The sequence below is a fragment of the Erpetoichthys calabaricus genome, chromosome 10, assembly GCF_900747795.2.
Source record: "Erpetoichthys calabaricus chromosome 10, fErpCal1.3, whole genome shotgun sequence".
NCBI classification, from domain to species: Eukaryota; Metazoa; Chordata; class Cladistia; order Polypteriformes; family Polypteridae; genus Erpetoichthys; species Erpetoichthys calabaricus.
The window spans coordinates 155,837,231-155,863,448 of NC_041403.2; the positions used below are offsets into that span (position 1 = coordinate 155,837,231).

Consider the following 26,218-nt stretch of genomic DNA (forward strand, 5'->3'; position numbering starts at 1 on the left):
TAAGTATTCTATACACTTCTTTTATAAGATAGCAGACATAGAAATCCTTCTCAGGTGACTCAGAAGACTCGGTCAAATGAAGATCTTCCTCCATTTACTATTATATATTACCCTCTAAAGAGATGTGTGTGATGTTCCCTTATTCTGTAATCCTGCTATTAAATCACCTCTTCCCTCTGCATAACCTTTGGATTACCAGTCATCCTTCCATTATGGATTAAAGGAATACAGATATACTTTACCAGTCCATGGTTTCTTCCCCTGAAAGCACATCCTGTATTTCTTCTCTACATTTTTGCTGGTGTTCTGGGTGTAAAGCCAAATTGTACAGGATCCAAGAAATGCCACTAGCTGTGGTGTCGTGTCCTTCAAACATAAATGTGTCCACCTCTGCTCTTATGTCCTCATCGGAAAGGCCTTTGCCATCTTCATCCTGAAATGAACAAACTATTAGATAAACTACATTTATTTTTTCTGCAGAATTAAACTTTATATGCAGAGAAACGGTGTTGTGTCAACTTCTGCATATTAATTAATTTCCTGCAATATGACTGTGTACATAGTTATATTTTACAGTAGTTTACTGTCAGTAAAAGGGTGGTGAGGGATGAGTTTTGCCATTCAGGTGGCTGCAAAATTCTACACACCACCAAATCAAAATTTTTGCCTACACAACTCTTTCAAAAATATTCATATGTGGCATGAAAACTGCACATCTGGCAACCCTGCTGCCAAGTCAGAAGTTTATTGTTCTTTCTAATTTTTCTTTCTTTTTAGTCATTTTGTAGCCATTTTTTTAGTCATTCATATATACAACCCCACATCAGAAAAAGTTGGAACAGTATGGAAATGTAAATATTTCATGTTTTGTCTGGTCATGTTCATTTCATTTTTTTAATATACGTCCATTCATCCATAAAAGACAAATTTAACTAGTAACTTACTGCAGCGGACAGTAGAATATCCAGAAAGTCAAGGTATCGTTTCTTTTGAATTTTAGAAAGTTCTTTCTCATCCTTCAGAGCTTTTTTTCTTTCTTTGATCACTTCCTCTACAAATTCAAAGAGAACAAAGTCAACAGTCCTAAGCAATTTATAAATGCCTTACTGGAGTGCTCTTCTAACCTTTTTTTTCCTTGCAGTATAATTTAAAAACCTCAGACCTTCCTAGTAATTTCAGATTTCTCAACCCTATAGTAACACTGATTAGTAAATCAATAGACTTGATGAAAACTATTGGGTTTAATATGAGTTGAACTTGATGTTTGATAGAGTGTACACCCTCTTTTAATTCATTGGTTTTGTGTGTTATGTTTCAGCCAGGGATCCTTCCTTAGCTTGTGTTCAAATTGCCTTTTTCTGTCGTCCTTGTTCATATTTCATTCCTTTGTTTATGTTAATACTAGACAAAGAGCCCGTTTTGACGACGTAAGTTTTTCATTAGTTTTGTGTATTACTTTGTTTGTACTGTATGTATCCTGGCTTGTCCCACCATGTTTCTTGTCTTTTGTTGGTGGCTCCCTTATTTTACCCAGGGTTCCTCCAATGGCTGAGGTTCAAATCCTTGTTTTATGTCCTTTTTGTTAATTTGTGAATAATTTATTTATGTTAATGTTTTGTTGTTGTCATTTATTATCTGCATTGTGTACTATGCCTTTGTGATGTTCCATATGTTTTGTGGGTTATCTGCCCAAGAGGCAGGGTCACCTGAAAATCACCACCAAGAACTGCTCTCTGCTCTATAAATTCAGAGGGCCTCCCATAGTTCCTGGTGGTTCACGTTGCATGCCCTCTGGAGCGGGTGAGTCAATTTTCTACTGTTTCTTGTGCTTTTGTTTTGGTATTTTCTAGATTTTTGAACCTTTGCTCTGTTTTTGACCTTTACCATTGACTTGTGTTTTGGAACTTTGTTTGCTTTTGGAATTGCCCTTTATAGGCATTGTGTGCCCCTTGTGATCTTCAGAGCTTCACAGTTTTGTTCAGAGTCTTTTGACAGTGTTTTTCCACCTTGGGACTCCTAGTTCAGGACACCCAAGAGCCAGGGACACTTGTCCATCTCCATTGAGAGACTATAAAGGCTAAGGAAAAACACAGCTCCTTGCGGTACATTGTATGTGCTGAGTGTTGATGAGCTCTCTTTGATTATTGCTTTGCTTTTTGTTGATCTACTGCATTTTGATGTCTTTGCTCTGTTTTTTGACCTCTCTCTGTATTAGTGTATGGAAAGTTGTTTGCAACTGGATTGACTGTTTTATGGAAACTCTTTCTTTGTCTTTTGTGTTACTCTGAGCTTCTTCTGCTACAGAGCATTGTTGTAAAATAAATCTTTTATTTTTAAAAGATTCCTTGTTTGTCCTTTCTGTTATACAAATCAAATGTTGATAGTGATCTTATCTCCTGTAGAGACTGTTGCAGTCATTTTTAGAACTTTATAAGTACCCATTTTGAAGGCCTGCTTCCCAGCCTGTTTGGAGGCCTTTTTGGGATTTTGTTTGGAGTAAATCCACAGGTTGTGACAGATTATGCTGCCTGGTGACAAATCCAAGTGAACAAAGTCTAAAAATGACAAAGTACCTCATAAAACACTGATTATTGTCAGCTTCCAAATCTGTAACTGCCCCTCAGATCTATGGCCTCTCTGCTTCTCACTAGACAAAACACTCTCCAGGTCATCTCCCATGGGTCACTTTCAGTTTTCAGTTCATGCCTCCAGATATTTTCAGGGTCAAGGATATGTTCTGGAGCCCTCCTTATAGAGCTCACTTTATTAGAGGTGGGTAGACCAGCAGGACTGGGGAATTTACAGGTAGCTGGGACAATGAAACAGATCTCCCTGCTGCCACTCATTAGACTGTTAGTGGTTAGCACAGAGGTTAGTGCTGCTGCTTCCTGGGTTTGAACACCTCACCTAGTTATTGTCTCTTTGAAGAATGCACATTTCTTTGGGTAATCCAATTTCCCTCCCACAGTCCCAAAGACATGCCTGGTTAGATTAATTGGCCTTAGATATGTGTGTGGGTATGAGTGAGTTCTATGATGGGCTGAAGCAATGTGCATTATGGGCCTCTGCTTGTATCGAATGCTTCAGCTCCCCATTACCCATCCCCGTTGGGATATCCTGCAGGGATCATATATTGAGAACATTGAGGAGGTTGTTGACTGCACTACTGACTACATCGACTTCTGTATGGACATTGTAGTTCCAGTAAGAACTGTACGCCGCTATGCTAACAACAAGCCATGGATTACAAGTGACATCAAGGGCCTTTTGAACCAGAAGAAAAGGGCTTTTAAAGGCAGTGATCAGCATGAGCTCAAGCGCGTGCAGTAGGAACTCAGAGTCCAGCTCAGGGCGGCGAAGGAGCAGTACAGGAGAAAGCTGGAGCAGAAGTTGCAGAATAACAGCATGAAGGAAGTGTGGGATGGGATGAAGATCATCACTGGCTGCAGCTCGAAGCAGGGTGCCAGAGAGAGACGTGGAGAGAGAAAATCAGATAAACAACTTCTTTAACAGGTTTGACCACCCTAACCCACTCTCACCTCGGAGTACTGCACCCTCCACCCATCCTTCTGCTGACACCAGCATAGTAAAGAGTTTACCCCAACCCACAATTACAGCAGCCCATGTAAGCAGAGAGCTGAGGAGACTTCGTGCCAGCAAAGCAGCAGGTCCAGATGGAGTATCGCCATGACTGCTGAAGGCCTGTGCGTTGGAGCTGGGGAGTCCTCTACAGCGCATCTTCAACCTGAGCATGGAACAGGGGAGAGTCCCGAGGCTTTGGAAAACATCTTGCATCACCCCATTCCCAAAGGTATCACCTCCTAGTGAGCTGAACGACTTCTGGCCTGTCGCTCTGACGTCGCATGTGATGAAGACCATGGAGCGGCTGCTGCTTCACCACCTAAGGCCACAGGTCCGCCATGCCCTCGACCCTCTGCAGTTCGCATACCAGGAGAAGGTGGGAGCAGAGGATGCCATCATCTATATACTACACCAATCACTCTCCCACTTGGACAGAGGCAGTGGTGCTGTAAGAATTATGTCTCTGGACTTCTCTAGCGCCTTCAACACCATCCAACCTCTGCTCCTTAGGGACAAGCTGACAGAGACGGGAATAGATTCATAACTGGTGGCATGGATCATGGACTATCTTAAAGACAGACCTCAGTATGTGCGTCTCGGGAACTGCAGGTCTGACATTGTGGTCAGCAACACAGGAGCGCCGCAGGGGACTGTACTTTCTCCGGTCCTGTTCAGCCTATATACATCGGACTTCCAATATAACTCGGAGTCCTGCAACGCGCAAAATTTCGCTAACGACACTGCTATCGTGGGCTGCATCAGGAGTGGGCAGGAGGAGGAGTATAGGAACCTAATCAAGGACTTTGTTAAATGGTGCGACTCAAACCACCTACAACTGAACACCAGCAAAACCAAGGAGCTGGTGGTGGATTTTAGGAGGACCAGGCCCCTCATGGACCCCGTGATCATCAGAGGTGACTGTGTGCAGAGGGTACAGACCTATAAATACCTGGGAGTGCAGCTGGGTGATAAATTGGACTGGACTGCCAATACTGATGCTCTGTGTAAGAAAGGACAGAGCCGACTATACTTCCTTAGAAGACTTGCGTCCTTCATCATCTGCAATAAGATGCTGCAGATGTTCTATCAAACAGTTGTGGCGAGCGCCCTCTTTATGCGGTGGTGTGCTGGGGAAGCAGCACAAAGAAGAGGGACGCCTCACGCCTGGACAAACTGGTGAGGAAGGCAGGCTCTATTGTAGGCACGGAGCTGGACAGTTTGACATCTGTGGCAGAGCGACGGGCGCTGAGCAGGCTCCTATGAATCATGGAGATTCCACTGCATCCACTGAACAGGATCATCTCCAGACAGAGGAGCAGCTTCAGCGACAGACTGCTGTCACCGTCCTGCTCCACTGACAGACTGAGGAGATCGTTCCTCCCCCACACTATGCAACTCTTCAATTCCACCCGGGGGAGTAAACGTTAACATTAAACATTATACAAAGTTATTGTCTGTCTGTATACCTGCATTGTTATCACTCTTTAATTTAATATTGTTCTTTATCAGTATGCTGCTGCTGGAGTATGTGAATTAATAAAGTATCTATCTATCTATCTATCTATCTATCTATCTATCTATCTATCTATCTATCTATCTATCTATCTATCTATCTATCTATCTATCTCTCTCTCTCTCTCTCTCTCTCTCTCTCTCTCTCTCTCTCTCTAGTCTGTCTGTCTGTCTGTCTGTCTGTCTGTCTGTCTGTCTACCCTGAACTAGATTCAATTGGTTTGAGAATGTTTTGTAGGAAAATTTATGGTCTTATAAACAATTCTACATTGTTTGTAATAGAATAATTATAACATAACAAAACATTCTCAAATACACAATGTATAGTGCCTTCCCCAAGTAATCCCTTTATTTTTCACATTTTATGTTGGAACCTTACGCTAAAATCATTAAAATGTTTTTTTTCCCTCTTCAAACAACAATTAATATCCCGGATTCAGAAAGCGACAAAGCTAAAATAGGATTTTAGGAACTTTTGCATACTTATTAAAAATAAATATACTGAAATACCACATTGACATAAGTATTCAGACCTTAGCAATAACACTTGAAAACTGGCTTAGGTGCATACCATTCTGTTGATCATCATTGAGGTGTTTCTACACCTCATTTGGAGTCCATCTGTGGTTAGTTAATTTGACTGGAAATGATTAGGAAATGCACACACTTGTCTATTGAAGGTTCCACAGTTGAGCATAGCCCAGGCCTCGAGGTTAAAGGAATTGAATTTTGAGACAAGATTATGTGAAGGCACAGATCTGGAGAAGGCTACAAAATGTTTCAGCAGCATCAAAGGTTTCCAAGAGCACAGTGACCACCATAATTCTTAAACAGTATTAGTTTGCAATAACTGTGACTCTACTTCATTGGGCCCTTGATCAAGGCCAATAACCTGCAATTGCTCCGTCATGGTTATGACATTAATCAGCATCCAGCCCTGCATGTAGGCCCTCCAAACTGCAGGGAAAAACGTGGATGTTGGTGGCAGAATTGGTAGTCCGGCCACCATAAAAAAAACTCACACTGGTTCCATTCCATTTGAACTAGTGTGGTGCTGAGGTGTCACCCGTTGCATGGCTGCACTCGGGCCCTAATCTGGGATCCTGAGTTTGTTTGTCGTGTGATGGGTGCGTCAATGTGCTGTATCAGCGTGTGCTCCTAACCCCTCTCTCTCTCTCTCTCTCTCTCTCACTTCCTGGAGCTGGCTGTCCAGCCAAACTGAGCAATTGGAGGATAAGGGCTTTGGTAAGAGAGGTGAACATCAACCTGATGATCACTCAGGCTCAGCTCCAGGGAATGTTTGTGGAGATAGAGGAAACATTCAGAGTGGCAACCACCACTGCAACACTCTACTAATTTGGACTTAATGGCAGAGTGGCCAGATGACAAATGGAGTTTGGAAAATGACACCTGAAGGGCTCTCAGACTAGGAGAAACAAGATTCTCTGGTCTGATGAAACCAAGATTGAACTGTATGGCCTAAATACTAAGCTTCATGTCTGGAGGAAATAATGCACCACTCATCACCTGTGCAATGCCATTCCTAGATTGAAGCATGGTGGTTGCAGAATTATGCTGTAGGTTTGTTTTTCAATGGCATGGATTGGGAGATCAGACAGAGTTGAGCAAAAGATGAATACAGAAAAGTACAGAGATGTTCTTAATGAAAACCTACTCTAGAGAATCCTGGACCTCAGTCTTGGAGAAGGTTAATCTTCCAACGGGACATTAAACCTAAGCAGAAAGCAAAGATAACACAGGAGTGGCCTAAGAACAATTCTGTGAGTGTTCTTGAGTGGCCCAGCCAAAGCCCAGACTTGAACCCAATCAAACATCTTTAGAGAGACCTGAAAAAAAGCTGTCCAATTCCATTGTCCACTAACAGTCTCCATCCAGCCTAGCACAGTAGGAAAGGATGTAAAGAGAAGAATAGCAAAAAATCCACAAATCTGGGTGTGCAAAGCTTATCACGTCAGACACAAGAAGACTCCAGGCTGGAATTGGTGCCAAAGGGGCTTTGATGAAGTACTCAGTAAGGGGTCTGAATACTTCTGTCAATATAATATTTAATTTCTTTTTTTTCCTTTTAATAAATTTGCAATAAAAATGTACAATCTTCTTTTCACTTTCTCATTCTGGAATACTAAGTGTTGTTTGATGAGGGAAAACATGAATTTAAATTATTTTAGCAAAAAGCTACAACATAACAAAATGTGTAAAAAAAGTGAATGGGTTTGAATAATTTCTGAAGGCACTGTAATTTGTGGTGATAGAGGACCAGAATCTATACTGGTGTCATTGAACTAAAAGGCAGAAGCAAGGTTTGGATTGTATGGCAGTCTGTCACGGAGATCACTATGGCTATGTTTACAAGCCTCATTGCTCAATTCCAATTTTCTGCTCAGACTGGATTTGCTTATCTTGATGATTCATACGTACAAGTGACCTGTATCTAACTATAATGTGAATGCATTTGTCCATCGAAATGGTACGCATTCGCACACTGACATGTTTTATGCAAGAGTTATTTGAGTCACTAACAATAAAAAAAACTCTTGTGGTATTATGTTGCATTACATTTGAAATGGGAAGTCAGAATTATCGAGTCCCTAGTCTGAATTTTCAACTGGAATGCTCCCTTAAGTTGGTCTGTCAAGTCTGAGTTTGTCCGAGTTCAGATCATAATGACAAACCAAAATGGCAAAATACACTGCAAACTTTAGTGAGAGCTGTAGCATTAAATGGTTTATGAGCACTTCTGTCTATTTGTGTCTCATTAAATCAGTCGTACTGTCCAACTTTTATCTGTGGACATGCTGCTACAGCATTTGGATATGCAAAATACCACGTAATTTGTAGTTATCAACTGCTATTTGTTCCAATGGAGCAATCATAACAAACGTTTTCCTGGATGTGTCCATATTGGTTTTCTGAATGTTTTACAGGAATGCGATAAACTCGGGTGTGATGTCATTCCCAGCTCCGATATGTGACTATGAGGTAAATGGAATGCAGCATAAAAACCAACAAAATGGACATGTTACTATGGAAATACAACAACAATATAAATATATAAACAACAATCCAAATTTTTTTGTATCATGGAAATATAAAGGTGTACACGATATTAAAAACTGTATTAATATAATGCATATTCTTTCAATAGGGGCGGCACGGTGGCGCAGTGGGTAGCGCTGCTGCCTCGCAGTCTGGGGACCTGGGTTCACTTTCCGGGTCCTCCCTGCATGGAGTTTGCATGTTCTCCCCGTGTCTGTGTGGGTTTCCTCCCACAGTCCAAAGACATGCAGGTTAGGTGGATTGGTGATTCTAAATTGGCCCAAGTGTGTGCTTGGTGTGTGGGTGTGCTTGTGTGTGTCCTGCGGTGGGTTGGCACCCTGCCCGGGATTGGTTCCTGCCTTGTGCCCTGTGTTGGCTGGGATTGGCTCCAGCAGACCCCCGTGACCCTGTGTTCGGATTCAGCGGGTTGGAAAATGGATGGATGGATATTCTTTCAATAACTATTATTAATTATATTTTAGTGTATACATCATCAGTTTAACAATAACGTGTAAACATTGAACATGCCATGTAAATATAAAGATGTAATGGGAACAATAAGTTGCTATGTCCCCGTCGTGTTCCTGGTAATACATTTAATTTTATATTTTTTTTATTTCTGCTGTCATTATCATACTTAAATGTAGCTAAATGCAGTTTTACCTATAACAATTTATTGCAACAAATATTATATAATACTAACATGTCTTCTATGTGTTTAGGTGACTATAACTCTTTTCACTTTGCACATAATCTAAGTAATGCATATACAGTCATGGCCGAAATTATTGGCACCCCTGGAATTTTCCCAGAAAATGCACCATTTCTCCCAGAAAATTGTTGCAATTACAAATGTTTTGGTATCCACATGATTATTTCCTTTATGTGCATTGGAACAACACAAAAAAACAGAGAGAAAAAGCCAAATCTGACATCATGTCACACAGAACTCCAAAAATGGACCGGACAAAATTATTGGCACCTTTTCAAAATTGTGGGTAAATCGTTTTATTTCAAGCATATGATTCTCATTTGAACTCACCTGTGGCAAGAAACAGGTGCTGGCAATATAGCAATCACACCTGAAGCCAGTTAAAATGGAGAAAAGTTGACTCAGCCTTTCTGTTGTGTGTCTGAGTGTGCCACACTAAGCATGGAGAACAGAAAGAAGAGCAGAGAATTGTCTGAGGACTTGAGAACAAAAATTGTGGAAAAATATCAACAATCTCAAGGCTACAAGTCCATCTCCAGAGATCTTCATGTTCCTTTGTCCACTGTGCGCAACATAATCAAGAAGTTCACAACACATGGCACTGGAGCTAATCTCCCTGGATGTGGACAGAAGAGAAAAACTGATAAAAGACTGCAACGAAGGATAATCAGAATGGTGGATAAACAGCCCCAATCAACTTCAAAACATATTCAAGCTGTTCTGCAGACTCAGAGTGCAACACTGTCATATATCGAACTACCTGTCGACATCTGAACGAAATGAAACGCTATGGCAGGAGAGCCAGGAGGACCCCACTGCTGACACAGAAACATAAAAAAGCCAGACTGGAGTTTGCCAAAATATACTTGAGGAAGTCAAAATCCTTCTGGGCAAACGTCTTTTGGACAGATGAGACCAAGGCAGAGCTTTTTGGTAAAGCTCATCATTCTACTGTTTACAGAAAATGGAATGAGGCCTACGAAGAAAAGGACACAGTACCTACAGTCAAACATGGTGGAGGTTCTAAGATGTTTTGGGGATGTTTTGCTGCCTCTGGCACTGGATGCTTTGACTGTGTAGAAGGCATAATGAAATCTGAAGACTACCAAAAGATTTTGGGGCGCAAAGTAGGGCCCAGTGTCAGAAAGCTGGGTCTGTGTCAGAAGTCATGGGTGTTCCAGCAGGACAATGACCCCAAACATACCTCTAAAAGCACCCAGAAATGGTTGAAGACAAAGCGCTGGAGAGTTCTGAAGTGGCCAGCAATGAGTCCGGATTTAAATCCAATTGAACACTTATGGAGAGATCTCAAAATTGCTGTTGGGAGAAGGCGCCCTTCAAATCTGAGAGACCTTGAGCAGTTTGCAAAAGAAGAGTGGTCAGAAATTCCATTTGAGAAGTGTAACAAGCTTGTTGACGGTTATAGGAAGCGCTTGATTTCAGTAATTTTTTCCAAAGGGCATGTGACCAAATATTAAGTTGAGGGTGCCGATAATTTTGTCCAGCCCTGTTTTTGAGTTTTGTGTGAAATGATGTTAGATTGGCTTTTTTTTCTGTTTTTTTGTGTTATTCCAATGCACATAAAGGAAATAAACATGTGGATACCAAAACATTTGTAATTGCAACAATTTTCTGGGAGAAATGGTGCATTTTCTGGGAAAATTCCAGGGGTGCCGATAATTTCGGCCATGACTGTATAATCATGAAAAAAGTCTGCCACCATTTTCAACCTCCCTAAGTGCAAAAATATCACTTTAATATAACCCTCCTTTAACCGTCACCTTATCGTGGTGGAGGGGTTTGCGTGTCCCAATGATCCTAGGAGCTCTGTTGTCCGGGGCTTTATGCCCCTGGTAGGGCCACCCAAGGCAAACTGGTCCTAGGTGAGGGATGAGACAAAGAGCGGTTAAACAAACCTCCTATGAAGAAAAACAATTTTGGACGGCGTTTTCCCTTGCCCGGACGCGGGTCACCGGGGCCCCACTCTGGAGCCAGGCCTGGAGGTGGGGCTCGATGGCGAGCGCCTGGTGGCCGTGCCTGCACCCATGGGGCTCGGCCGGGCACAGCCCGAAGAGGCAACGTGGGTCCCCCTTCCCATGGGCTCACCACCTATGGGAGGGGCCAAGGAGGTCGGGTGCAGTGTGAGTTGGGTGGTGGCCGAAGGCGGGGACCTTGGCGGTCCTATCCTCGGCTACAGAAACTGGCTCTTGGGACGTGGAATGTCACCTCTCTGAAGGGGAAGGAGCCTGAGCTAGTGCGCGAAGTTGAGAGGTTCCGGCTAGATATAGTCGGGCTCACCTCGACGCACAGCTTGGACTCTGGAACCAATCTCCTTGAGAGGGGCTGGACTCTCTACCACTCTGGAGTTGCCCCCGGTGAGAGGCGCCGAGCAGGTGTGGGTATACTTATTGCCCCCCAACTTGGAGCCTGTACATTGGGGTTTACCCCGGTGGACGAGAGGGTAGCCTCCCTTCGCCTTCGGGTGGGGGGACGGGTCCTAACTGTTGTTTGTGCGTATGCACCGAACAGCAGTTCGGAGTACCCACCCTTTTTGGAGTCCCTGGAGGGGGTGCTAGAGGGCATACCTTCTGGGGACTCCCTCGTTCTGCTGAGAGACTTCAATGCTCACGTGGGCAATGACAGTGAGACCTGGAAGGGCGTGATTGGGAGGAATGGCCCCCCTGATCTGAACCCGAGCGGTGTTTTGTTATTGGACTTCTGTGCTCGTCACGGATTGTCCATAACGAACACCATGTTCAAGCATAGGGGTGTTCATATGTGCACTTGGCACCAGGACACCCTAGGCCTCAGTTCGATGATCGACTTTGTGGTCGTGTCATCGGACTTGCAGCCACATGTCTTGGACACTCGGGTGAAGAGAGGGGCGGAGCTGTCAACTGATCACCACCTGGTGGTGAGTTGGCTTCGATGGTGGGGGAGGATGCCGGTCAGGCGTGGTAGGCCCAAACGTGTTGTGAGGGTCTGCTGGGAACGTCTGGCAGAGCCCCCTGTCAGAAGTAGCTTCAACTCCCACCTCCGGCAGAACTTCGACCACATCCCGAGGGAGGTGGGGGACATTGAGTCCGAATGGGCCATGTTCCGTGCCTCTATTGTTGAGGCAGCTGACCGGAGCTGTGGCCGTAAGGTGGTCGGTGCCTGTCGTGGCGGCAATCCCCGAACCCGCTGGTGGACACCGGCGGTGAAGGATGCCGTCAAGCTGAAGAAGGAGTCCTACAGGACCCTTTTGTCCTGTGGGACCCCGGAGGCAGCTGATAGGTACCGGCAGGCCAAGCGGAATGCGGCTTTGGTGGTTGCTGAGGCAAAAACTCGGGCGTGGGAGGAGTTTGGGGAGGCCATGGAGAATGACTTTCGGACGGCTTCGAGGAGATTCTGGTCCACCATCCGGCGTCTCAGGAAGGGGAAGCAGTGCAGTGTCAACACTGTATATGGTGGGGATGGTGCGCTGCTGACCTCGACTCGGGACGTTGTGGGTCGGTGGGGGGAATACTTCAAAGACCTCCTCAATCCCATTAACATGCCTTCCAATGAGGAAGCAGAGCCTGGGGACTCAGAGGTGGGCTCCCCCATCTCTGGGACTGAGGTCACTGAGGTGGTCAAAAAACTCCTTGGTGGCAGGGCCCCGGGGGTGGATGAGATACGCCCGGAGTTCCTCAAGGCTCTGGATGTTGTAGGACTGTCTTGGCTGACACGCCTCTGCAACATCGCATGGACATCAGGGACAGTGCCTCTGGATTGGCAGACCGGGGTGGTGGTCCCCCTCTTAGCGGTGGCTCTGAGGCTAGAGATCTGCACTGGCAATCGGAAGGTTGCCGGTTCGAATCCCGTAAATGCCAATAGGGACTCTGCTCTGTTGGGCCCTTAAGCAAGGCCCTTAACCTGCAATTGCTGAGCGCTTTGAGTAGTGAGAAAAGCGCTATATAAATGCAAAAAATTATTAAAAAATTAAATTATTATTATTAATTTAAGAAGGGGGATCGGAGGGTGTATTCCAACTACAGAGGGATCACACTCCTCAGCCTCCCTGGAAAAGTCTATTCAGGGGTCCTGGAGAGGAGGGTCCGTCGGATAGTCGAGCCTCGGATTCAGGAGGAACAGTGTGGTTTTCGTCCTGGTCGCGGAACAGTGGACCAGCTCTATACCCTTAGCAGGGTCCTGGAGGGTGCATGGGAGTTTGCCCAACCAGTCTACATGTGTTTTGTGGACTTGGAAAAGGCATTCGACCGTGTCCCTCGGGGAATCCTGTGGGGGGTACTCCGAGAGTATGGGGTACCGGCCCCCCTGATAAGGGCTGTTCAGTCCCTGTACGATCAGTGCCAGAGCTTGGTCCGCATTGCCGGCAGTAAGTCGAACCCGTTTCCAGTGAGAGTTGGACTCCGCCAGGGCTGCCCTTTGTCACCGATTCTGTTCATAACTTTTATGGACAGAATTTCTAGGCGCAGCCAGGGTGTTGAGGGGGTCCGGTTTGGTGGGCTCAGGATTGGGTCACTGCTTTTTGCAGATGATGTTGTCCTGTTTGCTTCATCAGGCCGTGATCTTCAGCTCTCTCTGGATCGGTTCGCAGCCGAGTGTGAAGCGGCTGGGATGAGAATCAGCACCTCCAAATCCGAGACCATGGTCCTCAACCGGAAAAGGGTGGAGTGCCCTCTCAGGGTTGGTAGCGAGATCCTGCCCCAAGTGGAGGAGTTCAAGTATCTCGGGGTCTTGTTCACGAGTGAGGGAAGAATGGAGCGTGAGATCGACAGGCGGATCGGTGCGGCATCCGCAGTAATGCGGGCGTTGCATCGGTCTGTCGTGGTGAAAAAGGAGCTGAGCCGCAAGGCGAAGCTCTCAATTTACTAGTCGATCTATGTTCCTACCCTCACCTATGGTCATGAGCTATGGGTAGTGACCGAAAGAACGAGATCGCGAATACAAGCGGCTGAAATGAGTTTCCTCCGCAGGGTGTCTGGGCTTTCCCTTAAAGATAGGGTGAGAAGCTCAGTCATCCGGGAGGGGCTCAGAGTAGAGCCGCTGCTCCTCCGCATCGAGAGGAGTCAGATGAGGTGGCTCGGGCATCTGATCAGGATGCCTCCTGGACGCCTCCCTGGTGAGGTGTTCCGGGCACGTCCAACCGGGAGGAGGCCCCGGGGAAGACCCAGGACACGCTGGAGGGACTATGTCTCTCGACTGGCCTGGGAACACCTTGGGATTCTCCCGGAAGAGCTAGAAGAAGTGGCCGGGGAGAGGGAAGTCTGGGCATCTCTGCTCAAGCTGCTGCCCCCGCGACCCGACCTCGGATAAGCGGGAGACAATGGATGGATGGATTATAAACAGAGATAAATGATTGTGCATCGATATTATCAATTAGTTATGATGAGAAACAAAGAAATATTGCACAATTGGAAGTGGTTCTGATGACCTTTTCCTCTATCTCAGTATACGAGAAAGTTGAGAGGATCACACTCCCAATTTTTAGAAATACAGGACATACTCTGAACATGTATACATACCCCTTTAGTAATTTCCTCCTTTCCATGGTAAAAATATTAAGACAATAAGACAAGAGAAATATGGTTAAAAAGGAAATCTATATTTAATTGCTTTACATTGCAGCGTCTGCTCTTAGTATATAGTGTAGTATAATTTTTTATATATACAAATCCAGACTGAAGAGAAGCCATTGGAACAGTACAATCATTGTCTTTAGTGGGACTGTAGTTCCGGTTCGGCAGAGTGTAGGAGATGGCCTTCTGGGTAGATGTTCCCTGACACCCCAAACATTTTGCAAATACAGTGAGCTATTTGTGACACATACCAGGTAATGGTAACTACAGCCTGAGCTATCTGAATATGTCTTTTATGGACTGTGGTCTTCCAAGGCTCAAACACAGCACATTCTTTTGACTATCTGTGAGCAGCGTACCTGCCCTAATCACTTAAGCCTTCCTGAAAGAAATGTCCTTACTTCAGCTGTAAGCATACTAACATACAGTAATTAGGCTCAAAAATCACAATTATCAAATAGTTATTTTTCAATTTGACTACAACTACACAAACCTTTTGTTCATCCTCAGTATTCCATTACATGTAAGAAGAATACACCGATGGATTTCAACCACAGTAATGCCACACAACAGCATGTCTTAGAACGTATAGACTGTACAAAGAATTTCATTTTGCTGTAAATCTGCTGTTTTAACTAAATACATAAAGGAAAAATGTAATGTAAAGGAAAGTTGATTTTATTTTTGTTTTTACCTGTATGATGGTGTGCTATATTGCAGGATTTTCTGAACTTGTATCCAGCTGAGGTAAGATGGAAAATGATATCACTGTGTAATGGAAATGTCCTAAGTCTTAAATTGGTGAGATGACAAAGGTCATATACAGCTTGAACATAGGAATTTGTGTCACTGCAAGACAAATGAATACATGTTAATATTTATTAAGGATGAGCATTCACTTAGCAGAAATGCATTTTACATGGAAAAACATTTTTAATGACATTAAAGACTGTGTGATTCTGTTTCCTGGGGTTTTTGGAGGCACAAGAACAATTACACCACTGATCTCCAGTGTTGCTTCTCTGTTACCTAAGGACCATTTAATACCCAAAGTAAAAGTCCCTGTTATAAATACCACCACAATAAAAACCACGCCATAATAAAAACAGTTCCTAGGGAAAGCTCTACTAAGACCTAATACATACTACTCTATTAATCCCATAGGGACAATTGTCTTTTTGCATGACCTTTAGGGGTCAGAGCACAGGTTCAGCATCCCTGGAGCAATTGTCAGGTTAAGGACTGTCACGCACGTGCGCATGGGGAGCAGTTTAAGGACCTGACACGCACCGCGACAAGTCATGCCAGGGGACAACGGCAGCGTACTAACCTCTCTCTTCTTATTTCCCCAGAAAGAATGAGGCTCCGTCGCCTTAATACCACCATAGCACTTCCGGGTTCCTTTCTTCCCTCTGGTCCCCCTGTGATGATGTCAGTTACCCATCCAGCACCACGATTTTCCCAGCATCCCACCATTTAATTTCCGGTCCATCCACATAAATTGTCCGTCTACCCCTCCTTCTACGTCTTTGAGTTATTTGAAACTATTGACCTGTGATTTTGTTACAGTATATGGGGCTAACAACCCCAACCTTTTATGCGATTGTGTTTAGTTCATTACAGAACCTGGCTCAAGGGCCCAAACAGAGTAGGATCGCTTCTGGCAGTAATGGGATTTGAACCAGCAACCTCCCAGATACCAGTGCAGATCTTTAGCCACAAGGCTATTATCCTACCTTAATAATGAGAACATCTGATGGGACTCCTTCTCCTTGTCCAACGTTCAGAGACTACACCACATGTCAGCATGATTTGTCTCCACTCTAGTGTATTATGATTTTTTGGATGGTAAAAGAAACCAATCTAATATAGAGAAGCGGCATCATTGGACACTGTCAAAAAACTGCTAAATCAACTAATAAATGAAATGTTTAAAAAACCCTCTTTTAATCTCCTGTGTTGTACAGTAACACACTAGAAATACTTACTGTACTTGAAGTATGTTTTGAGAATACTATGCTTTTACTTCACTTCATTTTCAAACACAAATGGCTACTTTTACTCTGAAATGTTTTGCTCTACTCATCTGCATTATTAAACTACAAAACAAATGAGCTACACAAATGCACATTTTTATCCCACCGGCATTAAGACCCGGCCTACCTACTAGTTCCAAGTATAGGACAGAACTGGACATTGGTGACATGCAATCCCAGTCTCTGTTATTTTGGAGCTGATCCACAGGCTGCAGCAAAGTGTACATGTGTGTTTATGTGCTCTTGGTCATTCACCTTGTCACATTGAAACAGTGCTACTTAAAACTACCTACAACTCCCAGCAGCCTCAGCTGTATTATATAATTGGGCAGATTCAGAGGGCACAGGGGTTGCTGGAAGGGCAGATAATTAAGCAGGCTTTCAATGGTAGCATTGCTACCTCGCCACAATGCGAACAGGAAGGTGGGGAGGTTAAGCTCCTATGTGGAGTCAGCATGTTTTTTTTCTGTGTCTCCATTGGTTTCCTCCAAGTGCTCAGGTCTCCACCCCTACACAGTCCATAGACATGTATGTTATGTGGATTGTCGAAAGTAAATTGGCCCCTGATTTTTACATGTGCTTACCCTGAATTGGGCTGGCATCCTGTCTAGTTCCTGTTCCTGCATTGCACCCAATTCCTGGTGGGATTTGCTCCAGTTTCCCTGGATTAGTAGGCGGTTTAAGTAAAAGGATGAATGGATAAAATAAAATGAAATAAGGAGAGGTCTTACATTAACTTGTAACAGTTGTCATTTGTGTTTAGTGTCATTGTCTGGTTGTACATTTCATCATTATTGTATAGTAAAAAATCTGAATAAGTTTTGGAAGCCTATGGACTACCTGGGAAGGAACACCTGACTTGGGGGGCCAATAAAAGCTGCAAGGGGGTAGGGTGGGCAGACCAGACCTTAAATAGTGAAGGTGCAGTAGCAAATAATGTGACAGGGAAGGAACAGCACCAGAGAGAAAGTTGCATATACATATAAAAGGGAAAAACTAAGGCACCTACTGAAGATGTCAGGTAGACCCGGGTTCATTTTTATAGAAGGTAAGAGGAGTGGATGACATAAAAGATCCTTTTATCTTTTTTATGGTGAATTTGGGAGAGGGCCTGACATGTCTGTGTTAGGAGGCAGTGGAAGATAAACGATTCTCTAGATTGTAGTATGAAATAACGGACATTAAAAAACAGTAATTCTATAGATGGGCACTTTAGAGTGCAGAGGGTGCAGACCTATAAATACCTCAGAGTGCAGCTGGATGATAAATTGGACTGGTCTGCCAATACTGATGCAGCATAAAGAAGAGGGACACCTCACGCCTGGACAAACTGGTGAGGAAAGCAGGCTCTGTGGCAGAGCGACGGGTGCTGAGCAGGCTCCTGTCAATCATGGAGAATCCACTGCATCCACTGAACAGGATCATCTCCAGACAGAGGAGCAGCTTCAGCGACAGACTGCTGTCACCGTCCTGCTCCACTGACAGACTGAGAAGATCATTCCTCCACCACACTATGCGACTCTTCAATTCCACTGTGGGGGAGGGGTAAACGTTAACATTATAAAAAGTTATTGACTGTTATATCTGCTTCGCACTCTCCACCTTGCACTTTTTAACTTGCACTATGTTTTTATCACTCTTTAATTAATATTGTTTTTATCAGTATGCTGCTGCTGGAGTATGTGAATTTCTCCTTGGGGATTAATAAAGTATCTATCTATCTATCTATCTATCTATCTATCTATCTATCTATCTATCTATCTATCTATCTATCTATCTATCTATCTATCTATCTATCTATCTATCTATGTTATATAGTGCCTCTATCTATCTATCTATCTATCTATCTATCTATCTATCTATCTATCTATCTATCTATCTATCTATCTATCTATCTATCTATCTATCTATCTATCTATCTATCTATCTTTAAAGGACTTTTTTTCTCATTCTCTGTTAAACTTTATTGTTATTTGTGTGTTTGTGCTATATTAGAGGAGTGTTTTGTGTTGTAATCCATAAGTGTGCGGGGTGAACAGCACTGGATTTTTGTAAATAGATAATTTATTTGTTGGCCATATTTTATAGTATTTAGAATAACAATTTCATTTCCAGTCATATATTTTGCTTCTGTTGGTGTGCTCTGTACTTGCTTTGTGTGGCCAGTAGGAAAGTACTGTTGGTCACTCTTGTTCTGGTTTATTTATTCTTTCTTGTCTTTTTGCTTCCATCCTAGGGATCAGGGGCACATATTATAATCATACAATCTTAGAGCGGGAAAAGGGTCTTGTGGAGCAATACAAACTTATACTCGATTACACTTAATATCAGATACCTTCAAAAGTCTACTTGAGTAGTGTGCTCTTGGGCAAATTTTACTTTTACTTGGGTAACTTTTCTGAAAAGCATCTGACACTTTTACTCAATTATGGTTGTTGAGTACTTTATAAAACACAGTTAATAATTTTTATCACATAAAACTACATTTATGAAGCAAAGTTGTTACAGACCTTTCCAGTTGACAGTTACTGTTGTAACTGAAAGCACATTTTAGTATGATATCAAGGGTCAGGAGGCTTATTTGCTGAAACATTTCCACAGACTCATCATACTTGTTTGAGTATCTTTCCAGTTTTTTCTGCAAACAAAAATAATATACACCTTTTTAAGTAAGACAATGCAAAAATTGGAAGAATGCTAATCCATCCATCCATTTTCCATACCGCTGAATCCGAACACAGGGTCACGGGGGTCTGCTGGAGCCAATCCCAGCCAACACAGGGCAGGAACCAATCCCAGGCAGGGTGCCAACCCACCGCAGGACACACACAAACAAACCCAGCATACACCAGGGCCAATTTAGAATCGCCAATCCACCTAACCAGCATGTCTTTGGACTGTGGGAGGAAACCGGAGCGCCCGGAGGAAACCCACGCAGACACGGGGAGAACATGCAAACTCCACGCAGAGAGGACCCGGGAAGCGAACCTGGGTCCCCAGGTCTCAAACTGCAAGGCAGCAGCGCTACCCACTGCGCCACCCAGAATGCTAATAAGTAATTAGTAATATCCAGTCATACCAGCTAATGTATAGTGAACATTTTATTATGTGCTAAAAATGTATATACATATGCAATATATGCTTTTAGGAATTGGTGCCAGAGGGCGCTCAAATATTTCTGGATGGGAAAGGCTAAACGCCAGAGGTCCCCTCATGGCACTTATCATAAAACTTTCTCTCATTATAAATAAACTTATAATTGCTAATTACTTTATTTCTTATTACACACATATTTAACTTTTGAGAGAAAAATGGAGGACTCAGGGAAAACCCACATAGACTTGGGAATATCATACAAACTCCACATAAAGAGTGAACAAATCAGGAATCAAACCAAGGAACAGTGAGGTGTAAGGCAGCAGGCCTCTGGACTATGCCACCCTAATTACAGTATATAAAAATTATCCATTGATCTATCTGTTTTCAAACCTGCTTAGTCCAATTCAGGTTTGGACAGGAAGGGAAGATGCAGTTACTGTAAGTGCTAAGTTACTATATTTTTAATCACCAATTATTAAAACTCTTATTATCCAGTACTTCACCAAATCTCCATAATTACTAGCCTAGCATTCAATCATTTCCACTATAAAAAAAAGTTATAACCGGCATGTCATTGTATTAATTAATTAATTATAGGTTGACCAATGCAAACTAAACATAGCTGCCATAGGAAACATAGTAAGTCATACCAGCAGAACATTTACAGAATCCCCCATTACTTTCACGTATGGTTTTAAGATATCATAATGAAATCCAGGCGTCAGGAGTCTTCTATGTCTGAACCATTTACTGCCATCGGAGACTAACAAACCTTCACCTGTAAAGATAAATAAATGAATAAATAAATCCAGAGTGAACAATGAATAACCTAAGAATGGTACTTTGCTTTATTACTTTTTAAAATTCAGTTCGATGTAACTATTTGTTTTTCTTTGAATTGTTTGCCTTTTAATATGCATTATCACTAATGATAAGCAAACCCCACTGAATTAGGTTCGTCTCGAGTTTGGCAAAATTGTAGAAATGTTTGGGAACTTTGTCAAATTCGGTTAAAATGCATTGACGTCAATAAGAAAGGAGAAAGTGGACTACAATGTGAAAAGAGTGAGTGGATAATAATGGTGCAATGGTCTTTTTAAGTGTCGCTGGGGGCTAGGGAAGTGTTTGCCAACTATGCTAGACCAATTATTGTGGCCAAATCGTGACCAGAACTGTGAAGATACCTTGCTAACTACTGTAAATTAATAGAATTAAATATAAGAGCAGTAAATTTCTTGAAGACAGTGGTAACTGGAGCAGGAGGCATGAATTTGTTGAGGCTTTGAGCCAACAGATTCCATAATAGGTACTCACCTCTCTTGAACCAAAATATAAAGGATTTTATTTTCCTTGACACTTTTGCTCATTCACTGCCGCTGTTACAAAATAAGCACAACACTAAAGCATTCAGATTTTTCACTTCTTCCTGTTTGCATCAACTGTACAGCACTCTGGGTAATACTATTAAAATGGAAGGCTCATATATTACATACAGGTCACATACAAGTTCACAAAAAAATATATTAACTTTAAGACACAAATACATCAACACATTTCCAGTTTCCTTCTGCATGCACATTTTGTGTTTAAATGTATTCACAAATTTTTTCACAAATTTTAGCATACACGGAAAACAATTCTTATGAAATCCATACCAGAAAAGGAATTTATTCCGGTATAGTGGTGCATCTGATATACTCCGTAATACTGGGATCAGTGTTAAATACTCTGGGGGGGGGGGGATGTCCCATCCAAAATTGGCTGCTGCAGCTCTGTGATGTCATGCTGTTCTCGCAAAGCATCATGGGACACTGGGAAAAAAAGTTTGCCTAAGCCAGTACACTGAATTTTCAGGAAAATATTTACTGGATGAGTTCACCGGTGACCCAATCAACACTAATTATGACTGATGAAAAAAAAAAACCATTGAAACATCTTTGAAACTGTTTTTCACCATTCAGTAGATTGCTAAAGATAACATAACATACACATTTACCTGATTGGGTGGGTATGGGAAACTGAGCAATAAAACAGGAACCATAATAGATGAATCCCATAGAGCACACAAGGCAAAAAGGAGTTGCCAGAAAGGACAGTCCAACGTGGACAAGTCCCAATACAAAATCCAAAGAATAGTCAAAATGCAGAGCAAAGCAGTCAAAAACCCAATGAATTCCAAAAATCTCAGAACTAAACTAAAAAGTGCTCACTAAACTCCCAAGCAAGTTCAAAATGTTTTTATTTTAGTTTCATAAGCTTCCATTCTTTCACTCAGCTTTTTCTTTAACACACACTCTACATCCTTCAGAGCCTCTTTGTCACATTGAATGCTCTCTTTTTCTCTTCCAGGAGACCTTTTAGCTGCTTAGTAATCCCCATGTGACTCACACAGCATTTCCCAGTCTGTCATATGGAAGCAGTCATTGAGAGTCATTTCATCCTCCAGGCTCTTCTTCCTCACTATTCTTGTGGTAACAGGCTGCCGTCTAATAATAGACTTGTAGCTAGGAGTAAGATGAATCAGGCTGTGGTCACATTTGCCCAAATGAGCCAGTAGTTTACATTTAAAGACATCTTTAACATTTGAACACAGCAGGTCCAGCTTGTTGTTTCTTCGAGTGGAACCAGTCACAAACTGATAGAAATTTGTCATCATTTGTTCCAGTTGTTGTCATTAAAGTGTTGGTGACAGAATGAATCATTTCCATTGCTAGGTCCCCATTTGCGGAGGGAGGACTATAAGCATTAATAAGGATGATGTAATATATCTCCATGGACTACCTGCTCTTTTAACTGCTGTGGAGAACAGCCCGGACACAGACAGGTAGACATGATGGTTTCACCACACACACGTTTATTTACAGCTATTATTTACAATAGTGAGCACAAACCCAGTGACGCAGCACCAATTACCCCTTAAGTCCTGGCCACACAACACAATGCCTTCACAATCTCTGGTCCGTCTCCACTCCTCTCCACCGAGCTTCATCCACTTCCACCCGACTCTTGCCCTTGAATGGAGGGAGGCGGCCCCTTTTATACACCCCCAGATGGGCTCCAGGTGCTTCCCGACACTCTTCCATCGACACTCTCTTGTGTGGCGGACTGCGCAACCGGAAGGACTCCAGGTGTCCCCTCTTTTCTTCCCCCCAGCACTTCCGGGTGTGGCGGAAGCGCTGGGGTCCAGGGTCCCCAAAGCCTCAGTGTGCCCCCTGGCGGTGGCCACGGGCCCCTACAGGGTAGAGCGTCCAAGCTTCCAACCCGTGGCCCCCAAAGCCCCCAAAGCAACCAGGGCGGTCACCCCCTCGTGTTCTGGAGGAGGCACAAGCCCTTCTCCGGTCCTCCTGGGCATCCCGGCAGGGCATGAACCCCAGCCGGGTGCCAAACTGCCTTCTCTTTTCACATTAGAAGCCAGACGGTTTTGATCATTTTTAACATGCTGCACTTTCCTGTAGATCGACAATGTCTCACCCAATAGATCACATTGGGTTCTAGGGCCATAAAGTTAGGGTTGGGTGGCCTAACTTGAGACCTCAGCCATTCAACATGATTAGAGAGAGCCTGGTAACAAACATGTTTGTGAGGGACGAACTGGCATCCCAGCTGATCGGTACCCCGCTCTCTCACCTGGCCAGGAGGCCTTGAGGTAGGCCAGGGAGTGTATGACAACATCTCCTTTCTGTGCCAGCTTTATAGCACAGTTTGTGCAACTATGTCGTTTACTATATGACAAATAATTACGACTTTGTTAAAAAACATTTAACACTTAGACACAAAAAAGCTAAATATATATAAATGCAATGAAAAGGGACTTACCAATCCATGGAATCAAAAATGTATATGTAAAAGAATCTTTCGGCTCTGTAAATGCAAGTGTGAATATGCTTATTTATTATACTCCCTCTCATACAGTTCTTTTTTGTACAGTTTCAAAGCCTCATTAAAATGATTAGATTAAATAATTTAATATTTACAGTACAGCTCAGTTAATTAGTTAAATTCAGTAATAAGCAAAACTTAAAAAAAAACATTCATGTATTTAAGTATTTACATTTATGCGTCACAACTACTTTGACAAAAGGCAGAAATTATCTTTTGCTTAGCAAAATAAAAATATTAATTTTAAAATATCGATCAAAAAGAGAAGTCAGACAGGCAGGGTATGGTTCACTATAAAGAAAATAACAAAACCAAAAGACCATTCAAGTGAAATATTTAGGGAAAAAGTCAAGCAACCAATAAACCAACAAGAACTGGATTTGAGTAAAAGGTTGAAACAATTGCAATTTACAAGACTTTTCTTTGAAAACAAAGCAGATAGCAAATGGGGCAACACGGTATTTCATGGCCACTGTTACGTCTCATTTCTTCATGAAGATGAAAACACAAAGTTGATTTTTTTTTCCTTAGCCACCACTACAAATATAATTTTTGGGTGGAGTTTTTATGACTGAGGGTCCCAAAGCACTAGATTTCCAAGAACACTTCACAAAATGCCCACTAGAGCAGGAAATCCTGCAAAAAACTCCAGTCTAGATATTGTATAAGAAAGGGCCATGCAGAATTTTTATAAAACAAAAGATTTACGTTGATAAAAAAATGCTCTGTAAGTACATGATGCTTCACAGAACACAAAAAGCAAAAAAAGTTGCCAGCAAGGGTAATCCAAGGTGAGCAAATCCCAAAGGAAAATCCAATGGCGAACATTTCCTGTTTCTAAAAACAAAAGAAATGTTACCAGTTGTGTTTCAGATGTTGTAAGTCACCTTGGATAACAGTGTCAGTCAAATAATAATGTAAGTATTATATTATAGATTTTTATAAAACCAGGGTATATTGGGCTTAGGCTTGCATGCAGTAAATCAACATACCTGTTGTAGTAAGAATGACTTTAGCATACTCAGGATGACAGATGTTGAGGAAAGGTACAAAAGGTCCAAACCATAATGGAAAGGCATAAGGATACACTTTCCCCCAAGAACAGGATACGTCCAGATCTGTTCCATCTTGACGAAACTTTTTTTTCATAATGTTATAAAAAAAAGAGAGAAAACACAACAAAAAAGAAAGAATATCACTCTTATTCGTAATTTTTTTTTGTTTGAAAATTATTTTGTTAAAAATGAAAAGTCTCATTTCAGGGTCATTGAAAAAAATCCAATGAACTGAGACTGAATTCAGAACACAGAGCAAAAATGGAATCAGAATTGGCAAGACAGCACTTCAAAGCCAGCCATATAATCTCCATAAAATATATAAACTATATGGCTGGTGCATCCTGAATCAGAAAGTAAATTTAGCAACACAGCCATCACAAATCCCAGTTAGCACAATACATTTGGCCCAATTCTGGTTCAGCTCTGGCGCTGTCAGCATTGATCTGGCTCAGCGCATGTTCACAAGCCCACCCTGATCAGACAACTGGTGAATTAGTGGCCCAACTATGGCACTTCACCTTGGCGCTGACTCCAGAATAACCACACCGTACTGAATGCAGCTATGACATGTCGCATTTGAGACAACTCTACATCAGCGTTTCTCAACCTTTAAGTATTTGCGACCCGAGTTTTCATAACAGTTTTAATCGTGCCCCCCCCTAACGTTTTTTTGAAAGGAGCCCACTAATACCAATTTGTTCTTTTTTAATTAATGATATATCCATCCATCCATCCATCCATTTTCCAACCCGCTGAATCCGAACACAGGGTCACGGGGGTCTGCTGGAGCCAATCCCAGCCAACACAGGGCACAAGGCAGGAAACAATCCCGGGCAGGGTGCCAACCCACCGCAGGACACACACAAACACACCCACACACCAAGCACACACTAGGGCCAATGTAGAATCGCCAATCCACCTAACCTGCATGTCTTTGGACTGTGGGAGGAAACCCACGCAGACATGGGGAGAACATGCAAACTCCATGCAGGGAGGACCCGGGAAGCGAACCCAGGTCCCCAGATCTCCCAACTGCGAGGCAGCAGCGCTACCCACTGCGCCACCATGCCGCCCTAATGATATATCATAGATGCATATTTTATTATACCTACTTAACTTTTATCAACATTTATCTAACTCTATATTTACTTATCTAGTATCAGAATGTAGTTTAAGTTAATTTGTTTTGGTTTCAATAGATGTATTTTTCATATTTTCGATTCTTGTTTTCTTTTTTTCACATCTTCGTGCCCCCCCTTTTTGTTACTAGGGAAGCTCGCCCCACAGTTTGAGAACCACTGCACTACATTATAAGCCTAAGTTAAACTCTGATCATTTCTGGTAGGAGGAAGTTGTTGCTCATTGTTTAATTAAAGTCTCATTGATTGTTAGGGTGGGCGGCATGGTGGCGCAGTGGTAGCGCTGCTGCCTCGAAGTTAGGAGACCCGGGTTCGCTTCCCAGGTCCTCCCTGTGTGGAGTTTGCATGTTCTCCCCGTGTCTGCGTGGGTTTTCTCCCACAGTCCAAAGACATGCAGGCAAGGTGAATTGGCATTTCTAAATTGTCCCTAGTGTGTATGTGTGTGTGTGCCCTGCGGCCTGGGGTTTGTTTCCTGCCTTGCGCCCTGTGTTGGCTGGGATTAGCTCCAGCAGACTCCCGTGACCCTGTGGTAGGATATAGCAGGTTGGATAATGGATGGATGATTGTTAGGGTTGTTTTC

General features: G+C 43.0%; 1 protein-coding gene across 1 annotated transcript in view; it reads right to left on the reverse strand.

The window, feature by feature from the left end:
* LOC114659582 (cytochrome P450 4B1-like) overlaps nt 1–26,218 on the reverse strand; it is a 48,643-nt gene that overhangs the window by 13,853 nt on the left and 8,572 nt on the right. Inside the window, exons 2-8 of the mRNA XM_028812149.2 lie at nt 24,434–24,578; nt 23,379–23,423; nt 20,213–20,340; nt 18,974–19,101; nt 15,122–15,276; nt 945–1,051; nt 243–433 (exon numbers count right to left, since the gene is read on the reverse strand). Coding sequence (XP_028667982.2) covers nt 243–433; nt 945–1,051; nt 15,122–15,276; nt 18,974–19,101; nt 20,213–20,340; nt 23,379–23,423; nt 24,434–24,578 — 899 coding nt within the window. The remainder of the gene's footprint in view (nt 1–242; nt 434–944; nt 1,052–15,121; nt 15,277–18,973; nt 19,102–20,212; nt 20,341–23,378; nt 23,424–24,433; nt 24,579–26,218) is intronic.